A 20,523-nucleotide genomic window follows, 5' to 3' on the forward strand; every position below is an offset into this window, starting at 1 on the left:
GGAGGGAAAGGGAGAAGGAAAGATAAAAACATTGCCTGTGTTTGGCAAAAATCCAGCAAGGACTGAGGGGCACCTTAGTGATAAAAAGAGTATTTCCTACAGAACCGGCCATAATGGAGCTGCACGGCTGGAAACCTGTATTTATTTCTGCCTCTGAACACACAGGAGCTTTAAATCTTGTGTCTTCCGCAAAACAGCTCAGAGCCAGTGGAGAAATCCCAGCCACTCCAATCTGCAGGAAGACCAAAAAGCTGCCAGAAAAACCACCTGATACCCACTGACACACAGAGGTGCTATTGTTTACTGCTCAGCGAGACCAGCGAACAATTGTACTCAGCAAAGAAAAATGTTTTATGTCTAAGTCATTATTTTACCAGTGACCTTAAAATATCCCTGTTGTTAGGAGTTTTCCTTGCAGAGGGCAGTCACTGTAATAGGATCAGGCAGTATGTTTCTTCATGCCAAGTCACTGAATGCTAAAATGATTTGTCATCTTTTGCCACAGGCCACTCGCTGACACACACATGCTACAGTCTAATGTCTTGCCTGCTTTAACATCAAAGTGCCTTCCTTCTGCCATGGCCAGTGAGAAGAAAGGCAAACAATGGCAGCAACTGATTTTCTTTCCAAGAGTTTTAATTAAGTAAGTGGTCTCAAATAACTTAATGGGACTAAGGCAGGGGGAAAAAACCTTTCATCATAAAATGTATTAAGTCTATAAATCTGGCTTACTCTCTCCCTGTGCAATTTTTTTTATTTATTTCATGGTTGCATTATTTCATTCTCCGTAAAGATTTATGGCAACATTATATGACATCTCCCGCGCTTTCACAGTCTATCACCTTTTACAGCTCCCTCTTAATGCCGTGGGTCATAAAAGACAGACTTCATCTCATTTTGCAGAGGTGAAGGGGGGAAGCAGTTCTGTGCAGATCCTGCAGTCACAGAAGGGCTTTCACGTGCTGAAATGCACCACCATGAATAGGTTCACCGAGTCTGATGGGACATTTGGCAACAGCAACTTTGCCTGTTTGGAGGGACGGGTGATTTCTACAGCGTAGCCTGGAGTCCCGATTTCCCAACTCAAATCAGCAATGCAGCAATGCAGCAAAGGTGTGCTCCGGGGTGGGATCCAGGTGCAGCTGGGGCACAGTCCCAAGTCTGGTGGGGTTGTCTCCGGTCTTCCCGTTCAGATGCAGTCAGTGCTATTCTCTGATGTGTCTTTGCAAGACTGGCTCAAAGAGATCACTGTTTTCGAGACAAGTCTCAGAGAAAAATGTTCCCTTCTAGTCCATCCCATTTTGGGGACAGGAAATAAAATGTAGGAAACTGGAGGTGCCAGCCAAACCGTCGCAAGATTCTTCATTCAAATGAAAGAGGTCCTTCCGACGGCAAGTGGCGTTATAATTATAGACTAGAAAAGAGCAAGATCAGCAGCTGCTGCTGCTGCTGCTTGCGTTTGTTCCCTCTGTAACTGACAGGACAGAGTACTTGGCAAAAACAGACTTCCAGAAGTGGAAAGGCATTTTAACCCCTGTTCTTGTCAGTCCACTCCTCCTGGGGCTCGGCATTAGCAACCCCTTGCTTCAGGTTAAGGGAAGAGCAAGGTGACTATTGCAGACCTGAAGGGGACTTTGTCCGGGACTTCTGAGGAAGACAAAGGGTCCGGGATTTGCCTTCGGGCTTGGATTGCCGAATCAAAATAGCAGGTCAGTGGATATAATGCAAGCTTAACATGCTTTTATAGTTGGCTTAACTCAAATCTCTCTCCTTCACTTTCTCTGTTATGCCATAAACCAAGAAATAAGGTGCTACAATGACAAGGGGTAGGTCTGCGCACAGGCAATATTTATTTATACATTCTGTAATGTGCCTTTCATGGTCACTTAGGAAACACTGATGGCTGTTTTTTTTTTTTTTTACTGTGGTTTCTCTCTGAATCCTAATGCATCCTGAAATTCTCAGCCAGGCAAAAACCCCATTTACAGTTGGGCTCAATATTAGTAAGGGGAAAAGAAAGTCTTTTATTTTTAGGTGTTTATGCCTAAAGGCTTCTGATGATCTTAGCAAAAGTGGAGTAATACATAACTCACATTTCAGCCTGTACTTGAGAAAGTTTCAGAGAGGGAACAAACACTGAACAAAAGGAAAAGCAGCGTCATAGATATGAGCCAGTCTCTGCAGGCATAAAATGGGCATAACTTATGTTATATCCTCAAAACTCACAAATACTTGCCAGCAGAAAGCCCAGCCCTATATCTGCTGATGAAACTAAGGGCAACACAATTAATAGGAAAGTCTTTCGTGGCACCAATGCCCATGGTACCTAATCTAACGCTCTCTGTCCTTCTGCGGTCCCAGCCAAAATAGCTCTCAGGCAGGAATGTGCTGGGGGGCATCATTATGCTTTGCTCTTCCTGTCCATCTCAGCTTTAGCTTTTTAATTTCCTGTGACCATGATCAATGTTGGAAGGACTCTCAGTCAACATGCTGCCCATGAACCAAGGGCGTGGGGGCACCGTGCAAGAACCAGACCCAGTGCAAGGTTTTAATCCAAAACTTCCCACTGGTAGGTGGGCTGTACCCAAGTCGTTGTTCCCAGGGAAAAAAACACAAATGTAGATTTAACTCTGTATTTGCTGTGCTGTGAAATCTAATCAGAGAGACACATAGCTGTCTTTCATAGCTTCGTATAATCTAAAGGGCTCTTAGATAACCTAATCTGAATCAATGTGTGTTTTAGGACATTACATTATATTACCTTGAAGTCCCTATATGAACCCAATGATAAATGTTCAATAAAGTATTTGCTTAGCAGGAAACTAAAATACGGTACATCACAGGGGAGGCAGGGCAGGGAAGCCAGGCACCAAAGCCTGAAATTGCTGTAACAGTCCCACTTTTGTTTGCCCTATTTCAGAAGCAGAAGGAAAAATCTGTGAGCATCTGGTGCCTCCCAAACTAATGTAAAGAGCTTCTATGCAGAGCCAAGGGCATCGAGTAATGTGCTAAGAGAGATGGCTGGAATCTGATTAAATGAAATATAGTTGCTTGAATCAAGCAGGCAAATTGCACTTTGTGGAGAACACTCTCCTCTCCCAGCCTAATGGCAGGGGAATTGTTCTTAATCCTGAATCCTATTATGATTACAGCTCTGCTATTGTGGCCAAAATCCATTCACTAGGCCTTGCAAGACGGGATTTGCTGCAGCTCCATAGGGGAGGTGGACACATTTTGTCCAGCTCAGCTAGAGGCCTGTTTCTGGCACCGTCCAGTCACTGACGCCTGGGAGGACGACTCCGTCCTGAACCTCATGTGCAGAAACTGAGCGCCATGGATTTGACACTAATCACTGCCTCTCTGCAGAGCTCCAGATGCCATGAGGTTGCTACAGGCAATCTTCTTCCTTCCATGGCCGAGGACAGAAGAGATTGAACATAAAGTTTCAGAGATGCCCAGATACCAGGGGAGACCGGCAGAGCTGCTCAGCCCCAGCCATGTATGACCCAGCTATGTGAATTCTTCCTGAAAGTCATCTTTTGTCAGACTGTGTGCTCTCATCTTAAAGATCCCAAACCACCGGACATTTATCCAGTCCCCTCTTCCGATATTCGGTTGCCCCCACAGTTAGTGGTTTATGTTTTACTTCAGAGTGCATTTGTCTGACTTCATCTTCTAATCGTTGCACTGTGTTATGCTGGGGGTCTGGGTTCCTGCCAGGCTATAAGCCCTCACGTTATCAGATATATTTACTGTATCTCAGGCCCTACACACAGGCAGTCCCACTGGAGGTTTCCATTGCAAACTGGATATTAGTGAGGAGATAGACACTTCTTGACTATATGGCTTCAGCACACATACTCCATAGCATTCACAGGCAAGGACTAAAGCCTTTTACAGTGATCACAGGAAACTCAGTGTATCGTTATGAGTATTTTTTTAACCCATTTCTTTCCTATAGTCCAGCCATGGGCTTGTCCTGCTGTTTGTAAAGCTCCATGTGTGCTGGAGAATGGAAATATCTGCTTCCATTTTCTTAAGCGTTGCATCCTGACCACAGGCTGTTTAGCAGACAGGACTGCATTTCTGCATGCCTGTCAGCCAGTTTGGCTCCTGAATTAAACTTTATGGAGTTCAACAACAACAACAAAAAGTTTAAAGGCCAGTGCCAAGTCTCAGAAACTGGAAAACTGTCATTTGGATGCTAAAGAATAAAACCCATGTGTCTTAAAAAAAACAATAACACAAAAAGAATCTCCCGGCCCACACTGGCAAACCTCAAGAGCCATTCTGCAGATGAGAAGAGACAGTCTGTCAGCAATAGAAGGCTTATGTTGTGTTTTCCTTGCTGATTCCTTTGGTGACTAGAAGAAAAAGTGGCACTTTTACAGCTGAATTTTAATGGCTTACTTTATGCTCTGCATCAGAGACACAGCCAAGTTGCATAAAATACCATCAATACTGTTAACTGTGGGCTCAGATTTTTTTTTTGAGAGTAAATGATCTACACTGGCATCAAGAAAATGTAGGCAAGAATCGTATTTATGGTATACAATAACTACCCTGAGGCTTTGTGCTTGTCTTTGTTACTCCCTTTCATGCATGCTGTACAAAACTGCTTTCATCCACATTTGGAGTTAGCTTTTTTTTGTAAGCACATGAAAGTTCCTGTAGCATCTCCCTACACTGCGTAAGCAAGCAACAAGCCCAGCGTAAAATATTTACCTGTGTACATTTAGTACTGTTTTAATTATGCGTATCACACCCTGCCTACCTGAGCAAGCCTGTGGCTTTTTTTGCATGGCCATGCAATGCTGAAGTATTGATGAGTATGTCTAGCTGCCAAGCTGAGAAATAACAGGGTTCCCCAGCTGATCTCAGCTGCTGTCGCAACCGTTAATGAAAGAGGCAGTTTTCAAATCTCCTTTGGGTTTAGATGAGTATAATTACCAAAGCCAGCTACAAATACTGGCTGGGGAGGAAGGTGCATTTGTGAAATTTAGCTTTACTTCTCTTACTGGAGTGCTGACAAAGTTTTGAAAAAAATTTCAAGCAAATTTACCTCCTTTTCTGTGCTCACACTGGACTGGAGCAAACCGGGAGTATGCAGAGGCTTCACAGGTGTAACATGTCGCTACTGCTGCCACCCAGGCAGGTGGCCACATTTGGTGTCAGCTGTTGCTTTTGGGTGGCCTTTGAGGTAAAGCCCAAATACAGCCTTGCATCAGTCAATCTGCAAGTCTCAACGGGGCTTGTAACTGCAAGATTTTTCAGTTTCTCTCTATGTATAAACACAAACAGCATGCATTTATGTATACGTATAATATTATATGTGCATATGAGTATGTATCTGTCTATAGAAGGATGCATTAAGGTTAGGATACGCTGTCTAAAACATTGTTGGTTTCCTGCTTCTCTTCTACTGTTTCTAGGCACAGCCTGCCAAGACGATGACAGTCACTTATTCCAGCAAAGTAGCAAATGCCACTTTCTTTGGATTTCACAGATTACTCCTAAAGTGGAAAGGCAGCATCTACAAATTGCTGTACAGAGAATTTATTGTTTTTGCTACTCTTTACACAGCAATAAGTGTATTATACAGGTACACTCTTTCCAATTCACATCTCATTACATGTTATACTGAAGTTTCACACTTCATAGCGTTAGGCTGATGAACGGTGGGAGGGAAGTTACTATGTAATTATTGTCTTTTCCTTGGACCTTTTCTAACATCCTTTCCTCACTTACTTTAATGTTCGGAGAAAGCATGTAGAGTATAAATAAAATACTGTCTATTGTTTTCAGTTAATTCTACTTTCAGCCCAGCACTGAGCAACTATCCTACTGAAGTTAGGTTAAATAAACACCCATAGCTAGCCTGGTATATAGCTTTTATCATTCTGACATCAAGCTGGCGGCAACTGTGTCTCTCTGCTTTAAATGATAAGTATAGACCTTTCATTCTACGTGCAGAACTGTCTTCTGTTGCTCAGTGGTGATTTCTTTAACAGCCCTGAGAGGTAATTATTGCAGAGTCAAGTTATATAGTCAGGAAAAGCAAAGTTTTGCTTAAAGCTAGGATGGCATGGCAAACTATTTTTAAGCTTGCAGAGAGCCAAGCAAAAGTGCATGGACACCAGACGTGGTTATTACCTGTGTGTCACTCAGCACCTGGGAGGGGCACGTTAGAAGGAGAGTTGCTTCTTCCACCAAGGGGTGGATTAAACACCTGTATGGCAGATGCAATGCATCAATTAGTACAGTGAAACTTTGAATTCATGAAGTACACTAAGCAGAAGTATCAAATTCATGATTCAGCTCTTATCTTGATCTTTAATTAAACCTCAGGACTTGCTTTTTATGTGAAGCAAGGAGAAAATGTGCTTCATTTTCTCTGTGATTAATCACTAATCTTCCAAAATGTTCAGTGATCTATACCTGTAAACTCAGGAAGCAGTTTATGGCATTAATATGTAAAGAAACACCAGAGTCACACATTTATTTAAATTAACCTAGTTTTACTGAAATGTTAGGCAATTAAAGACAGTGGTAAATACATCATGGAAAGCATTCTGTGAGCACTGCAGGATTTATTGCACAAGTTTAAGCAAAACGCACCAAATATTTGTCATGTGTTCCTTTTATACGGAAACAAAGAACAAGTGTAATACTCATCTATACAAATAAAACAACTGTTTGTATTTAAGTTCGTTGTATTTCATTAGATATCTTTCTCCATAGCCAGAAGTTGCCGTGCTCCACTTATTTTCTATCATTTGGTTAATATTTTCATCCCTGCAAAATAAATACAATTGTTATGGTTTTAATCCTGTGGAAAAGAAAAATTTCATAGGAGTAAGAGTCAAAAAACAGCTGCACCAATGTAGCATTTTCAAATAAGAGCAATTAGAGATTGGTGACCTTTCGGAATTCAAGCAGACGAGCATTTTTATGAAGTAGCCCTCTGAAAAATGACAACAAGCTCTACTTGCAGGCTGATGCCTTGCTATCATCATTGGTCCGTATGAGATAGCAAGCTAATTCTCCAGGTATATTGATTCTAATTAGTAGTCAAATTAGCCAGTCAAATTAGTCATGAGAAAACTGCAAAGACCAGGGAATAATATTGTCTTTTCCTCCAGCTTCTTTATTATATGCCAAAAGTGTTCAGCACTTTACCTTTAAGAATTGCCTTGAAGACATTAACACGGGTTGCTCCAGGTTGCACATAGCTGATTATTTATACATATTTGCACTTTGTAGCTAGTGCCAGGATATTACGAAAGGACAGATACATTTTATTTTTGCTGCAGATTTTTTCTTACAGGTAGCCAAAAACGATTCTTTGAAAAATTATCAATTTACTGTGACAAATATGCCGAACAAATCCCCGTAACTTTTGTGCTTGGTAAGTACCAGTTACATGTGAAATTATTCTCCAACAGTGTCTCTGGTCAGGCATTTTCTGAATGTCAATGCATGGAAGCGTTTCAGAGCTCAGGGGCATATGGGTGATTAGAGGCTTATAATAAAATCATCAGCTTTCAACAGGTCTCCTTAAATTTGAGTTGCTTTTGTCACATTGACATTTGTGCTGATGTTCTTAATATACCAAAAGAAGACTCAAGTTTCCTTATATTTCTATATGTATATATATACATATTGTGCCCACTAACACTGATACATTGTGCCTGATATTTCAAAGCATTAAATCCGCTCAAGGTTTACAACAGAAGAGGAGATTTTTAAGTGTATGAGTATGAGATACTCAGCTGGAACGGGCCATTATGTTGCGGTGTCTGTTAAATAATAAGCATTGATTGCATCCTGGGTTTTGATTTTTTTTACTTAGTGCATTTGTTCTGGGAAATGTAGCGGCTTAGTGATATGAATAACACTCTGCAAACTAAATCAAACTGTCCTAAACAGAAATCCTGATAGGCACTGGGCTTTTTTCTTTTCCTTCTAACCACCAGGTTTCTATGTTACTCTGGTGGTGAATCGCTGGTGGAACCAGTTTGTGAACTTGCCGTGGCCAGATCGACTGATGTTCCTCATCTCCAGCTGTGTCCAGGGTAGAGATGAATATGGGCGCTTGCTGAGGAGGACTCTCATGCGTTACGTGAATTTAACATCTCTGCTGATCTTTCGCTCCGTGAGCACAGCCGTGTACAAAAGGTTTCCCACCATGGACCACGTGGTAGGAGCAGGTACTGCTGAGTCAAGTTGCATCAGGGCAGGTTTAGATTGGATATTAGGAAAAAGTTCTTCACTGAAAGAGTGGTCAGGCATTGGAACAGGTTGCCCAGGGAAGTGGTGGAGTTGCCATCCCAGGAGGTGTTCAAAAAACGTGTAGATGTGGCTCTTCAGGACATGGTTTAGCAGGTATAGTGGTGATGGCGGACGGTTGGACTTCATGATCTTAGAGGTCTTTTCCAACCTTAATGATTCTATGATTCTGCGATTCCTTCAGAGGTGGGGGCACAGGGAGGGAAGGAGCAGACTCATCTTTTCTTTCCGTTGTGGCCACATGTGTGCCTCATACTAACAAAAAGCTACCACGTTTTTGTCAGTGGCTTACATGACATGCCCTTAAGTGTGCATCTTTAATGCTCTTAAAGTCTGCATCTAGCAACAGGATAGAAACTGAATGAGTTTGAGGCTCTTACATGGATCTGCTCCCAGGTATCATGCAGGCAATAGGCCTGCCCTGAACACACAGGCGTACAGAGCAGGCACAACATTCTACAAAGCATGAAAAGTAATGTAGTTGTGCTGTAGTATGATGCAGTAGGAATGGTGGCTTTTTATACGGCATTGCCTCAATGTCCGGGATATAACTTTGTCTCGTGTATCAGAGACTGATCTCTGCAGGCACGTCACAAGTACAGCTTTGTCTCAATTTATTTCAAGTAAATTGCATTTGAAGTAGATTGCACATTGTAAGTGTTGTGATATACTTAAAAATACCCATCCCTAAGGGTTTTTTCTTTAAATTTACAACCTTACCTTAAGCTTACTTTTTCAGGGATAAATATACTAAGTATTAAGCGTGTCTTTATTTTTCTGTTTGTTTTGATACACAGTGAACATGATGATGGGGAAGAGAGTTCAATCATGTAAGATTTTGCTTGTCTAGGAAGGACTGACCACTGAATATTTAAAGACAAGGTGTGATGCCGTGCCTTCTGGCTGCCTTGGTCAGAGTCAGGGGTAGGACACCAGCACAGAGATGTGGGGATCTGTTCCAAATAGGAGAAGTCATACAGTTTTTACTGAATGTCTTGCATTTCTCTAAATTATTCCTTTGGCAGAGGACAGTAAGCAAAGTTGTAGCAAGTTAAAATATGCAGTGTGTATATACATATACACATTTCATATATGTGTGAGAAGCTTTGGATGTTAAAAAAAAATCCAGGCAGAATGCACTGATCTTACTGAAAAAATAATTTCTGTTGGATTCACTTGGATTTTGAAGTTCTCTTCCTTGTGCTGTTTAACAAAACTGTTTACCTGAGCCTGTGAGAGGTCAGGGAAGCTTCTGTCACTCTCCCCAGCAATCTGTTTCTAGTACACCCTGGAAAATTACAACATTTCCAGCAGGCTAATCCAGCTCTGCTTCCCTATTGCTAAAGACAATCTGTTCCAAAAGAGACAAATGTCTCAGTGTTGTACAAAAATTGCAGACTGGAAAACAAGATTTGGTTGTTTGGGGTTTTTTAACAGTGGCAAATATTCTACTATGAATTGTGTAACTAAGTATTGATAGTGTAGTCAGCTCTGTGGCTTTCAGTACTTATTCTGTAGGTTCTAATGCATAATGTGCCACAGAATTTTTGTTGATGCAGCACTGAGCACTTGAGGGTGTATTTTGCTCCTATTAACATCCAGTGATTAAGACAGTACTCTGCAATTATCCCTTCCCTAGCTGCCTATGGCATTACATATCAGACTGCGTGGGAGTGCAGCATTTAGTATAAACGGGAGCGGCAGAATCTGATACTTGCAGCACCATCATCATAGAAACAACTTGTGCCGATTTTGCATTTTGCTATCAAACTGAGAAGTGCCACAGCTTAACTATTGCTACACATTCCTCTTTTCAGCAAATGAACTGATTAAATTCAGATATTTTAAATCTGAGAACAGTGTCATGATAACCTAGTCTGACTCATCCATAAAACAAACCATAAAAGCTTATTCACAACATCCTTTATCATGTTGCAATTTCTAACTGAGCTATAATACCTTCTAGGAATATAACCAGCCCCAATTCAAAATTCAGCTGGGTATACTGAAGGGTACACCACATCCTAGGTAACCTGACATTCACAACAGTGAACTTGCTGTTGAAAAGCGAAATTTTATTCTCAGTCTGAGCTTGCACACAGTCATCTTCTAGTCACTGGATTTTGTAATGGGTTTGGGTTGTTCTTTTTCTAATTAGATGAAAACAGCATTTTTCTCTCAATAGTTACCTGTTAGCAGCATACATAAAGGCTTGAATAAACTTAGGAGCCTCACCATCTGTAGTCTGTCCCTGCAAGATATAGTCTTCCATGCTGGATCTTCCTCCTAACTCTTTTCTGAACTCTTTTTCATTTTTTAGCATTCTTTATGGAGCTGTAGGCAGTAGATGCATGTAGATTCATGACATTATGATGCTGAGTACTGCAGTGTGTATGTCGTGTCAGATGCCTAGCAGCAGCTCTGAGCATACCAATCCTGTTGGCTGCAAGGTGCAAGAGGGAAGTTGGATGCTCAAGAATATGAGTCTTAAAAGAAAAGAGTTATGAGTCAGCAGCAGCCCAAAACAGCTGATAGGAAATGCTGAAGAGAAACATGAGATGTGAACTCAACTACATGTCTACTTACAGACAGCTGAAGTTTGCAGTCCCAAACCCTCTACTGGGATGAAGTACCTAAATCAATTCTTTCCCACTTCACACAAGCAGAAAGTGAAACTTTTATCTCCTTGACCATTGTTAGCACACTCTGGAGATGTGGGAGATGACTGCTGTTCAGTTCCTTCTTCTCTATCCAGTATTCTTCAGAGTATTTGATGTGGGTGCCCTGTACCAACGTTGCCTCAAACCATTCAGTTTTGATGGGAGAACTGAATACTCTTTGCACCACTTGAGGGAGAGCACGAGTGACTTTTTCCAGCCAGGCTTGTGTTCTGATCAATAATTTTCCCATAAGATCACTTTGGCTGACACTGTTCACATTAGTGTCCTTTGATTCTTTATTGATTGCATCCCATGTCAAGCTTTTCATGCTTTCACAAGGATTCAGTGCCCTGTCATTCCTTAGATCATCATTTTCAAGATCTTGGCACAGTATTTGCCAAATATTTCCAGTTTTCTGGAGCCGCTCCAGTCTTCCAGTGCTTGTCAAAACCAGCGTTCTTGTTCAGAGAGTTCCTCAATAAATTCTTTGAGTACTCTTGAGTAAAAGTAGTATGACCATATTTGGAAACCATTTAATTTTTATAGTTGAGGTTTGATATCTTCCCCTGTATTTGATGGAATATAAAGTGTTTCTTTACCACTGGAATAACTGCAAGTGATTCTGAGTTGCATGTTGTTTGTATTGCTCTAGCCTTCACCATCAGTAAGAGCAATCCAGGATTGTTTAGTATTTTCTGTGATAAGAATAGTAAGCATCATTAATATCCCTCAAAGAGAATATTTAATTAATGTAAACACAAACACCTTAACTTTAAAAATAATGACAATTTGAATGTTATTGTTAAAAGAAAAAGGCTTTGTTGAGCTTTTCTGAACAAAAAGATATCTAGTTTCAGCGGAGAGCTGAACTGATCCCTGGAGACTTGCTGTTCTTCGTGACCTCCTCAGGCAGTGTCCTTCCAGATGATGACTTCCCAGAGCCTCTCAAGTGACTTGCATCCAGTGTTTACTCCAGACTGTCAATTTGCTGATATTCTGTCTGTTTGTTTCAGCCTGATAGAAACACCTTTTCCCATCCTGTAATAAGCAGGCTGGCCAACCAAAAAGCAATGACTGTCAGGTGTCAGGAGTCATGACTAGCAGGTCAATTTGTCTGCTTGCCTGATTATTTCTGTGCAGTTGATGATGAAAGCTGGCTGTAAACTGCCCAGGAATCTTTTAAAACCTGTATCTTATTCTGTTCTCAGATTCCTGGATACTGCAGGAGTACTGTGTCTTGCTGCTGAACTTTCCCTTTTCCACAGAATTTTCTGTCCTGTCCTTGTGTTCATTCTCCATAGTTGCAGTATTTCATATCTCCTGTGTTGCCTTGTTGCAACTGTACAACAGTGGCATTTTCCTCAACAACAGAATATTTAAGGCCACCTTGTTTAACAAATCTCCTTTTACCTTATTCACATTTTTATATAAAAAACAACTAAATTTTGAGGGGTTTTTTTTTGCTGCTTAATGTATCTTTAGCAACGTTAGCAACAACGGGCCAATTCTTAGTTACTAGTTGGAGACAAGAAAAAATTCCTGTCTGCTCTCAATTCCCTTATTGAATTATCAACACTCAAGCTTGTAATTAATCAGCTGAGCCATCTTTTTTGGAGCTGCCTTGTTACTAACTTTGTCCTGTTTTGGAGCTAATGTCAACACAACAACAGAAGCCTTATACGCACCCTGGTAGGTGACACACACACCCAAGCAAAAATGAAGATCACCCAAACCTGAAGTTTCCTCCAACTCCAGAAAATCTGAGATTTGGACAAAGAAAAAGGTGACGTTCTCTCTCATGCATTTTCTGAGGTTGTTTTCCAAAAGGCTGGGTGGAAGGAGCACAGCAGAGCTGAGCTTTCCAACCCAAGAAGCCCGAGGGGGCAGAGGTGCTGCTCCAAAACCCAGCTGTTCCCCGGCCCGTCCCAGGCAGCGAGCTGCTCTGGTGCAGGTTTTGTCCCACTCAGCCCTGGCTCTCCTGCTGTCTGACCTTGGACTTGCTTGCAGCAGGGGGAAGCAGGGCTTCACAAGGCCAGGAGAACTCTGCAGGAAACATAACACCTTCCCAGCACCCCGGCGAGGCAAATTGCCAGGCAGAGAGCAGCTTCATCCTGCAGCCCCACAGCACGTCATCTGGCCCGGTGTCCCGCTAGCAGCAGGACTTCTGCACATGATTCCTTTTCCACCTCCTTGCACGCCTTCGTAACCCCAAAGAAAACATGAAACACAATCTGGCAAGGAAGTATTTCGCTGGCAGAAGGCACGCCCTCTGTTGAGATCTGTTTCATGCATGCATTTGTATCCTCTGTTGCTTGCTCGCTGCTTTGCAGGTTTACCAAAAAATTGTCAGATTCAGAAGGTCACGTAACTGCCCTTATAAAATATGTTGAGATGCTGCTAAAAGCCATCGTTGCTGAAAAGTGACAGTTTCTTGACTGATGTATCCAGTTCCTTGTTTTTCTGAAAGCAGAGCACGAAACTAGAGAGCAATCTGTGCAATTCTTAGTATTAGATGTTTCTGCAATATGTCAGTGGTCAGATATGAGAACATAGTAACAGCAAATTGTTGCGTAGGTTGATCAAGAGGCATTTTGCGTAGGTAGTTGTTGCAAAAAGAAGTTGTTTCAAGCAGGATCTGTCCTGGTAAAAAAACTCAAAAAATAAAAAAAGGAGGTGGCTACTAGTTAGGATTATAGTGTTTTGCATAGTTCTATGCAAATATCACATAAACAGATTCAAACATATTCAAAATTTATAACATCAGTTGCACTGACTGCACAGAATAAACAAAATCTTTCCCTTTCTTTATGTAATTAGGTTTTATGACAAGATATGAAAGAAAAATTTTTGATGACCTTAAGTCTCCTCACCTTAAATACTGGGTTCCATTTGTCTGGTTTGGAAATTTGGCGTCAAAGGCACGAAAAGAGGGAAGAATTCGAGACAGTGTGGATCTGCAGACACTGATGAACGTAAGTAGAAAAAGTAAATCTACAGAAAAATAGTCTGAAATTGCTATGTGGTAGCTTCTCACTTATATAATTTGATTTAGTGTGCACAACTCTCCAGTGTCATCTAAATGATCTTACTGAAGATTTATACCACTTTTCTCTGTGTACCAAGGTACACTCAAGCACACACAGCAGCAGGTCACTGGGATTCTATTTATATGACTAAGAAGGTATTAACTGAAGCAACAAATTGATGAGTAAAAAATTATTGTACCATCACTCTAAATTCATACTTTTTCTGTTGCTGCAGGAAAAAAAAAAATGAGAACAATTTGACATTTTGAAGATTTTAATATGTTTCAGAGAAGATAATTTCCCTGAATATTTCATTAAGTTGTCAAACAGCTTTTTATGATGTAATATATTCTCTTTCATGTATCACTAGACTGTAGATAAGATAGAAACAAAAGATAATTTGTGAATATATGTACTATACTAAGCATTCCAACTCCATAAACTAAGTGAATATTCAAACATGACATTGGGGTGCTGGATATAATTATGATACCAATTTTTAGGTACTACACTTTCTTATTTCCCTATCTTTTTACTTGTGCAAAAATGAATTGCAACAAAATGTTTCTCAGTTAGAATTGAACCTCATGCCATTTTAGTTTGTTGGGGATTATTTTTTTCTTTTTTCTTTTCCTTGTAGGAGATGAATAAGTACCGGTCTTGGTGTAGTCTTTTGTTTGGTTATGACTGGGTTGGAATTCCACTGGTCTATACCCAGGTACTGAGACATTGCCCTGTACAAAATCTGAAACACAATTTCCATAAAAGGGGAGTCTGGTGCATGACCTCCGTAGACTCAATCAGAGTCTCTGAGCTGTTGAGCACTCGTTGACTCCCACGCGACTATGGGTGCCTGGCTAACTGTTGAAGTCATATTTAACATGGAGGTGTTCCAAAGGCCTTGCACAATCTGGGAGAGGGGAAGGAAGCACTGAAAAGCTTTTATGTTTCCTGGGTCTTCTTCCTAACCATAATTATTCCTGTGGCCACTCTACTTGTAATACCTCCCCAGAGATTTGTAAATTATATGGTGAAAGGCAGTCTGAGGCCTTTGGGTAAGTGTTGCCTTATGCATAAGACTGTATGTTTGCATGATTTCAATGAAGATTTGTTCTTTGCAGGTTGTCACTCTCGCAGTCTATACTTTTTTCTTTGCCTGCCTGATAGGGCGCCAATTTTTGGATACTGACCAAGGGTATCAGGGACATGACTTAGATCTTTACATTCCAATCTTCACGCTGCTACAGTTCTTCTTCTACGCAGGATGGCTCAAGGTAAACTAGCTTTCTGGAAAGGTCATGGGAGAACCCTCCCTAGCGGGGGCTGGTGAAGGCGTCAGAGCTGACGTCAAGGTGTCAGATTTGTTTCACACCATAAAATCACCAAAGATTAATAGAGTTACAGAAAAGTTTAATTGAGCCCGAAGTGTCCTGTGGTCGTAAAGAAACATCATCCAATACATTTTTAATTATACCTGCCAGATCTTACAGTAAGAAGCAGTCAGGAACCTGAAAGAGACCATTTTAGTAGGACCAGGGCAGCCGCAACTCCCCAGGGAAGTATTGCTCCAGCAAAATCTTGTCCCAGGACTTGGACTATAACATGACAGATGAAAGATTAAAAGAAAAAAACCTTTCTCCCACTCTGCTGTGCAATGGGGAAATATTGCCACAGACCTGGCATGGGCTGAAAGGGACTGAATCATACTTTCTTATGATCAAAGCCAGCCTTTAATATCTGCTGTTAACTTGATCAGATGCAGGCAATTAAAGGTCTCCAGTTCCAGAGGGCTATCAAACAATGACAGGCAATATTGGCTACAACCCGCTGCATAAAAACATCCATTAAAAAGAAGAGTTATGGAAGGAATTGGGTGCTACCCATCAGCCCATTGATGCCTGCTAGGTTAACGTATCACCATCGATCTGATAGTTCAGTAATTAAGCTACTTACGTAAGTACCTGACAGCATTTCTCTCCTCTGCAGTGAGCATCAAGGTAGACTAACTGGAAAAAAGATTCAAACAGAAAGCAAATTGGTACATTAGGGTCTATGTGCATTCAGATTTCATTTTGGGATTATTAATCATGGCTAGAAACTTAGAGCTAACTTTTCTGTTAGGATATAACTTGCACAAAATCGGGCAGTTTTAGAGCCCCCCTTCCCACAGCCAACTCCAAACAGCGGAGCAGAGAAGGCAGCACACTGAGCTGGCAGATTGCAGGGGATAGTAAAATGCCTTCAGGGCAAGTTCCTCTATTCCTGTGTCCTAGGAAACTGGGGGGGAAAGGGGTTTGCCATTTAGGGACCAGCATTGAGGGGAGTGGGAGAGAAAGAAGGGGAGGCTGGTGTGGCTGGGGAAGCACATTACCCTTGCAGAAATGTGGGGCTTTATCTCTAGGCAATGCCTTTGAGGGTTTTACTAGCCGGTTACAAAACTGTGAGCTGTTCCTCTTGACTGCCCCGCCAGAGCTCCCGAGAAGGGGAATGGCTTCCTCTTCATCGGCACCCAGGGCTGTCAGTAGCATCTCTTCCAGCCAGGCTCAGGGCTTCCAGCCAACTGCTGGCTGTGGCAGGTATGAGATGCCATTGTAACTGAAAAGTCTTCTGCATAAGGAAATGAAAGGGAGAAGAAGCAGTTTTAAAAGCAAATTTAATATCGGCAGTGCTCCCTCAGACCGGAGGTTTGTCTGGACCTGCAGTGTTCCTGAGTCAGGATATTTCTGTCTTGAAGGTTACAGCCGGTTTCCAGCTGAGTGCGTTGGGCTTTGGCTGCCAGGCTGCAGAAAGGGCCCCGAGTTATTGACTTCCAGTAACTTGGCAATTCCTCAGAAATTATGGCTAAACTGAGCTCATTCCTTGGCCTCGGGCCTGGTTTGTTATACCTACAATACAGGGGCAAAGTTTCCCATCACGTGAGATACCCATTTTCATTACGGGGATAGATGGACCATCCAAATACAGGGCTTAGTTTTCCAGCACTACATTCCTTTCCAGAGAATAAAGTCGTGTCTCACATGCCAGGACCAGGTCAGCCAAGCAAAAGGCCACAGCTTCTGTTCCCTCTGTCCCAGCCCTGCTCACTTTTTTTAGCTCGTGTGACAAGTTTTGCAGTGGATTTTTGGGTGATGATCCCCCAGTTTACACTGAGCTGATGCAGTGTCTTACCAGGAGAGCCGCAATGCAGTCTGCATTCTGGCTTATTCATATTGCAGCACTTCCATAGCTGTATCCAAAATTTAATGCCATGGGGCAGGCCAATGAGTGCGAGCAGAGGTGTTCCCTGTCTTCTTTTCGTTCCTGCTGCCTTGTGTGGGGTTTTTGTCATATCAGTCTGCTCAACAGTTCATTTGTCGTCTTCCACTGCTGGCCTGGGAAGTGCTGGCCTGAGAGTGTCAGCAAATGCTTACCTACTGGTACAGCCTAGAGGCACATAGGAATAAATAGCCCAAGAGTGACTGCCTTACTATTAGAAGGTGTTTAGATCATAGCCATCCATAGTGAGGTTCATGAGGAGGGCTGTTTAATTATCCAGTCACTTCACCCATATCCATGTTAAACCAAGGACCAGGCCACTGCTCCTGTGCATGGCCCTGGTGACCACCAGCAAGGCTTGGGAGGGTCAGCAAGAACGTGATCGGCTTCAAAGCCAGGGCTTAAAAAGAAAAACAGGATATTTAACATCAGTGTACCAAGGTACTGAGAAATAGAGAAGCAGTCTGAATTTCCTAAATCTTTCTCTTTTTTTCAAATTCTTCTGTGTTGTCGTTTTTTTTTCCCCAGCAGCTATGAGTTTTCTCCCCACAATGTATTTTGGTGATCATGGGGATAGGGGGCCAGTCTCTAGTTGTTTTTCCATTTTTTTATTCCTTTGCAGGGGGGCATGACTGGACAAAGCTATGGGCAGCCAGAGAGGTTTCCTTTCCCAGGCTAGTTACCCGACTAAGGTGCCTCACCACAAAGGTGCCTGAGGTCACTGGTTGGTTGTCTCCTCCATAGGATGGGCTTCTCCCCGGCAGTTTTAATCACTTCGTGTACAGAAACCCAAAACAGCAGGCTGAATTAAAGAACAATCTCAGATCCTGTCTCTTGGCTTTGACTAGCATGATGCATGGCATCCACTTCAGTCAAGTCTTTTGGTGGACTGCTTTTCCTGGAAAGCTTCAGAGGAATGCCATCAGCATCACCCCAATAAAGAAGTAGGGGTGGAAGGCTGAGCTAGAGAGACAAGCTGTACTCCCTCTGGCAGACTGCAGTTGCAGGGCTCGGGAATACTGACCCAGTGGGCTGGTGGAGTATCGTAGACCATAATGCAGTAACAGAGCCTCTAGCTGCTAAACCATTCATTCAAATCACCCTAAGACGATGGTAAGGAAAGGTAATTACTATCTTATCTGACAATTACTGTGGCCCAGACATGTCTCAATTCCCAGTAGGCCAGCGCTGACAATCATGACTGACAGCACCAACAAGGCACCAAGATATGAATCTACAGGGAAAGCAAGCTGTTCCTTCACTGGGCTGGCAAAACCATCATGCGGGAGCTCATGCTCTGATTGCAAGTGACAGGCAGGGAGAGGGAGAAAAATCAGATCCTATTTTCTCTGCAGCAGTGGTCCTGACATGGCATGCCAACCTCTATTTGCTGTCTGATTTCCCTTTCAGGTCGCTGAACAACTTATTAATCCATTTGGAGAAGATGATGATGATTTTGAAACTAACTGGTGCATCGACAGAAATTTACAGGTTGCTGTTGTTATTTCTACTTCCAGCTTTACTGTACCATACATTATCTTTACATTTAATCCTATTTCTTATACCGAGGTATGAATTAAGGGCAACAGGTGTTAGCCAAACAAATTGTTTCCCTGAAGGAGTACTTACGGCTGTGATCCCCAGATTTTGTTTTTACAAGCTAATGCATCCTGATTTAGGTATTTGGCATTTATGATGCCTGATTAAACATGCAAACAGCTGACCTCAAACTACAAGCTCACTTTATGCCTGGAAAAACATGTGATGTAGGTCAATCGTGCAAAATCCAAAAGCCATCTATTCTCACAGAGATGAGAAAGTGTTTTACTAATCTGAATGTCTAGAGATTACAGTATTGTATATGAATCTTCCTTCTTTACCAAAAAAAATCGCAGTGAAGATACCAAAAACACCAAGCAGGCCTCTGAACTAATAAGCAGAGCCCATACCTCAATTCATGCTGAGATGCTGCTGCCCACAGCAATATCTGTGGGCAGCACAGGAGCCAGTGTCCCCCAGTGGGAGGAACTCTGAGATGGCCGGGGGTAAGCGTTTGTCACAGTTATGCCCCATTCCCAAAGAGCCCTTCTCTGTTGTGCCATGAAGGAGCCCAAAGACATGAAGAGGTCCCACGGCACCTGGCTGCTCCTCATGGAAGTAGCACCACGTGTAGGCTGGGCTGCTGACGGATCCCCCGTCTGCTGGGGATCATAGAGGCTGCAAAGTGGAGCCCGGGTGTCAGAGGGAGAAGGGAAAGCAAACCAGCATATTAAGCAAAACCAGCAATGCAGGTACGCGCAGGGGTGGGAAAGGCCATCACGCTGCCAGAGATGCTCTCTGTCTTAACACCACTGCAGGCTACATGCACTACGGTGCCGCAGAGCCCTTTGTACAACGTGTGTTGGAAGGCCCTGGAACAGGATTGTCACATACTTGGTTCTGAATGTCTTAAAATGTGATGATGCCTATCAGAAAGCTTTTTGACCTCTAGACATTTTAAGAAGCACAACTAATACTCTACACAGACTTCCCATAGCACGTGGAGGATCATATGTCCATTTAACTACATCACACATGAGGAAAGGACTTCAGTCTGACACAAATATCTTTGCAGCATAGAAGACTCAAGTTACAATAAAATTTGTGTTTTCATGAGTATAGCAGGGTATAGGGTGTATAATTTGTAATACTGAGTCTCTTCCCAATGCGAAGGCCAGCATACACAGTTTACTTTAAAGGGTTCCCAAAAGAAATGCTGACCCAGGGAGTACAAAGCAGATTATTTCATATACTGAACTATGTTGAAAGTTACATGATTTATACCAAAAAAATCTAAGGTCTCACTTCTGGCGGTGGATGAGATGCATATGAACTTACCAAGGATGGAGAAAGATATTTACTGGAATGATTCCTCTGCCCGGCCGCCCTACACAAAAGCAGCTGCGGATTACTGTATTCCTTCATTCCTTGGATCGACTATTGAAATGGGGTGAGTGGCACTAAGTGTCCTGAATGCAATCAGAAAGATCACCACCCCTACAGCCCATGTTGACTGACAGACAGTCAGTGCAGGGCTGCAGGCTGTGACGATACTGTGAATGGCGAAGATGGAGATGGGAAACGATGCTGCTGGGGGGGAGTGGACAGGCTGGTGTTGGTGGGATGATGTCTCCAGTCGTGCATATGCTCATACAAATTTTTCCCTCATTGCTTAAAATGTGCAATTAATAAATGGAGTGTATTTGCAGGGAGGGTTTCTTCATAGTCTCTGAGTAGAGGATGGCACCTGAAGA

At 42.4% G+C, this 20,523-nt stretch overlaps 1 protein-coding gene across 13 annotated transcripts in view; it reads left to right on the forward strand.

The window, feature by feature from the left end:
• The first annotated feature begins 1,545 nt into the window (after window positions 1–1,545).
• Window positions 1,546–20,523, forward strand: part of BEST3 (bestrophin 3) — a 32,499-nt gene continuing 13,521 nt past the window's right edge. For 3 of the 13 annotated variants that reach the window (XM_075428069.1, XM_075428068.1, XM_075428070.1), the window contains exons 1-8: window positions 1,548–1,709; window positions 5,433–5,602; window positions 7,314–7,408; window positions 7,977–8,210; window positions 13,767–13,921; window positions 14,616–14,693; window positions 15,097–15,249; window positions 18,641–18,721. In XM_075428069.1, coding sequence (XP_075284184.1) covers window positions 5,451–5,602; window positions 7,314–7,408; window positions 7,977–8,210; window positions 13,767–13,921; window positions 14,616–14,693; window positions 15,097–15,249; window positions 18,641–18,721 — 948 coding nt within the window. In that variant the 5' untranslated portion in view covers window positions 1,548–1,709; window positions 5,433–5,450. Of the gene's footprint in view, window positions 1,710–5,432; window positions 5,603–7,313; window positions 7,409–7,976; window positions 8,211–13,766; window positions 13,922–14,615; window positions 14,694–15,096; window positions 15,250–18,640; window positions 18,755–20,067; window positions 20,220–20,523 lie in introns of those variants that run through there. The other 10 variants (XM_075428059.1, XM_075428065.1, XM_075428067.1 and 7 more) reach the window with 8 other exon arrangements.

This window comes from Opisthocomus hoazin, chromosome 8 (genome assembly GCF_030867145.1).
Source record: "Opisthocomus hoazin isolate bOpiHoa1 chromosome 8, bOpiHoa1.hap1, whole genome shotgun sequence".
NCBI lineage: Eukaryota > Metazoa > Chordata > Aves > Opisthocomiformes > Opisthocomidae > Opisthocomus > Opisthocomus hoazin.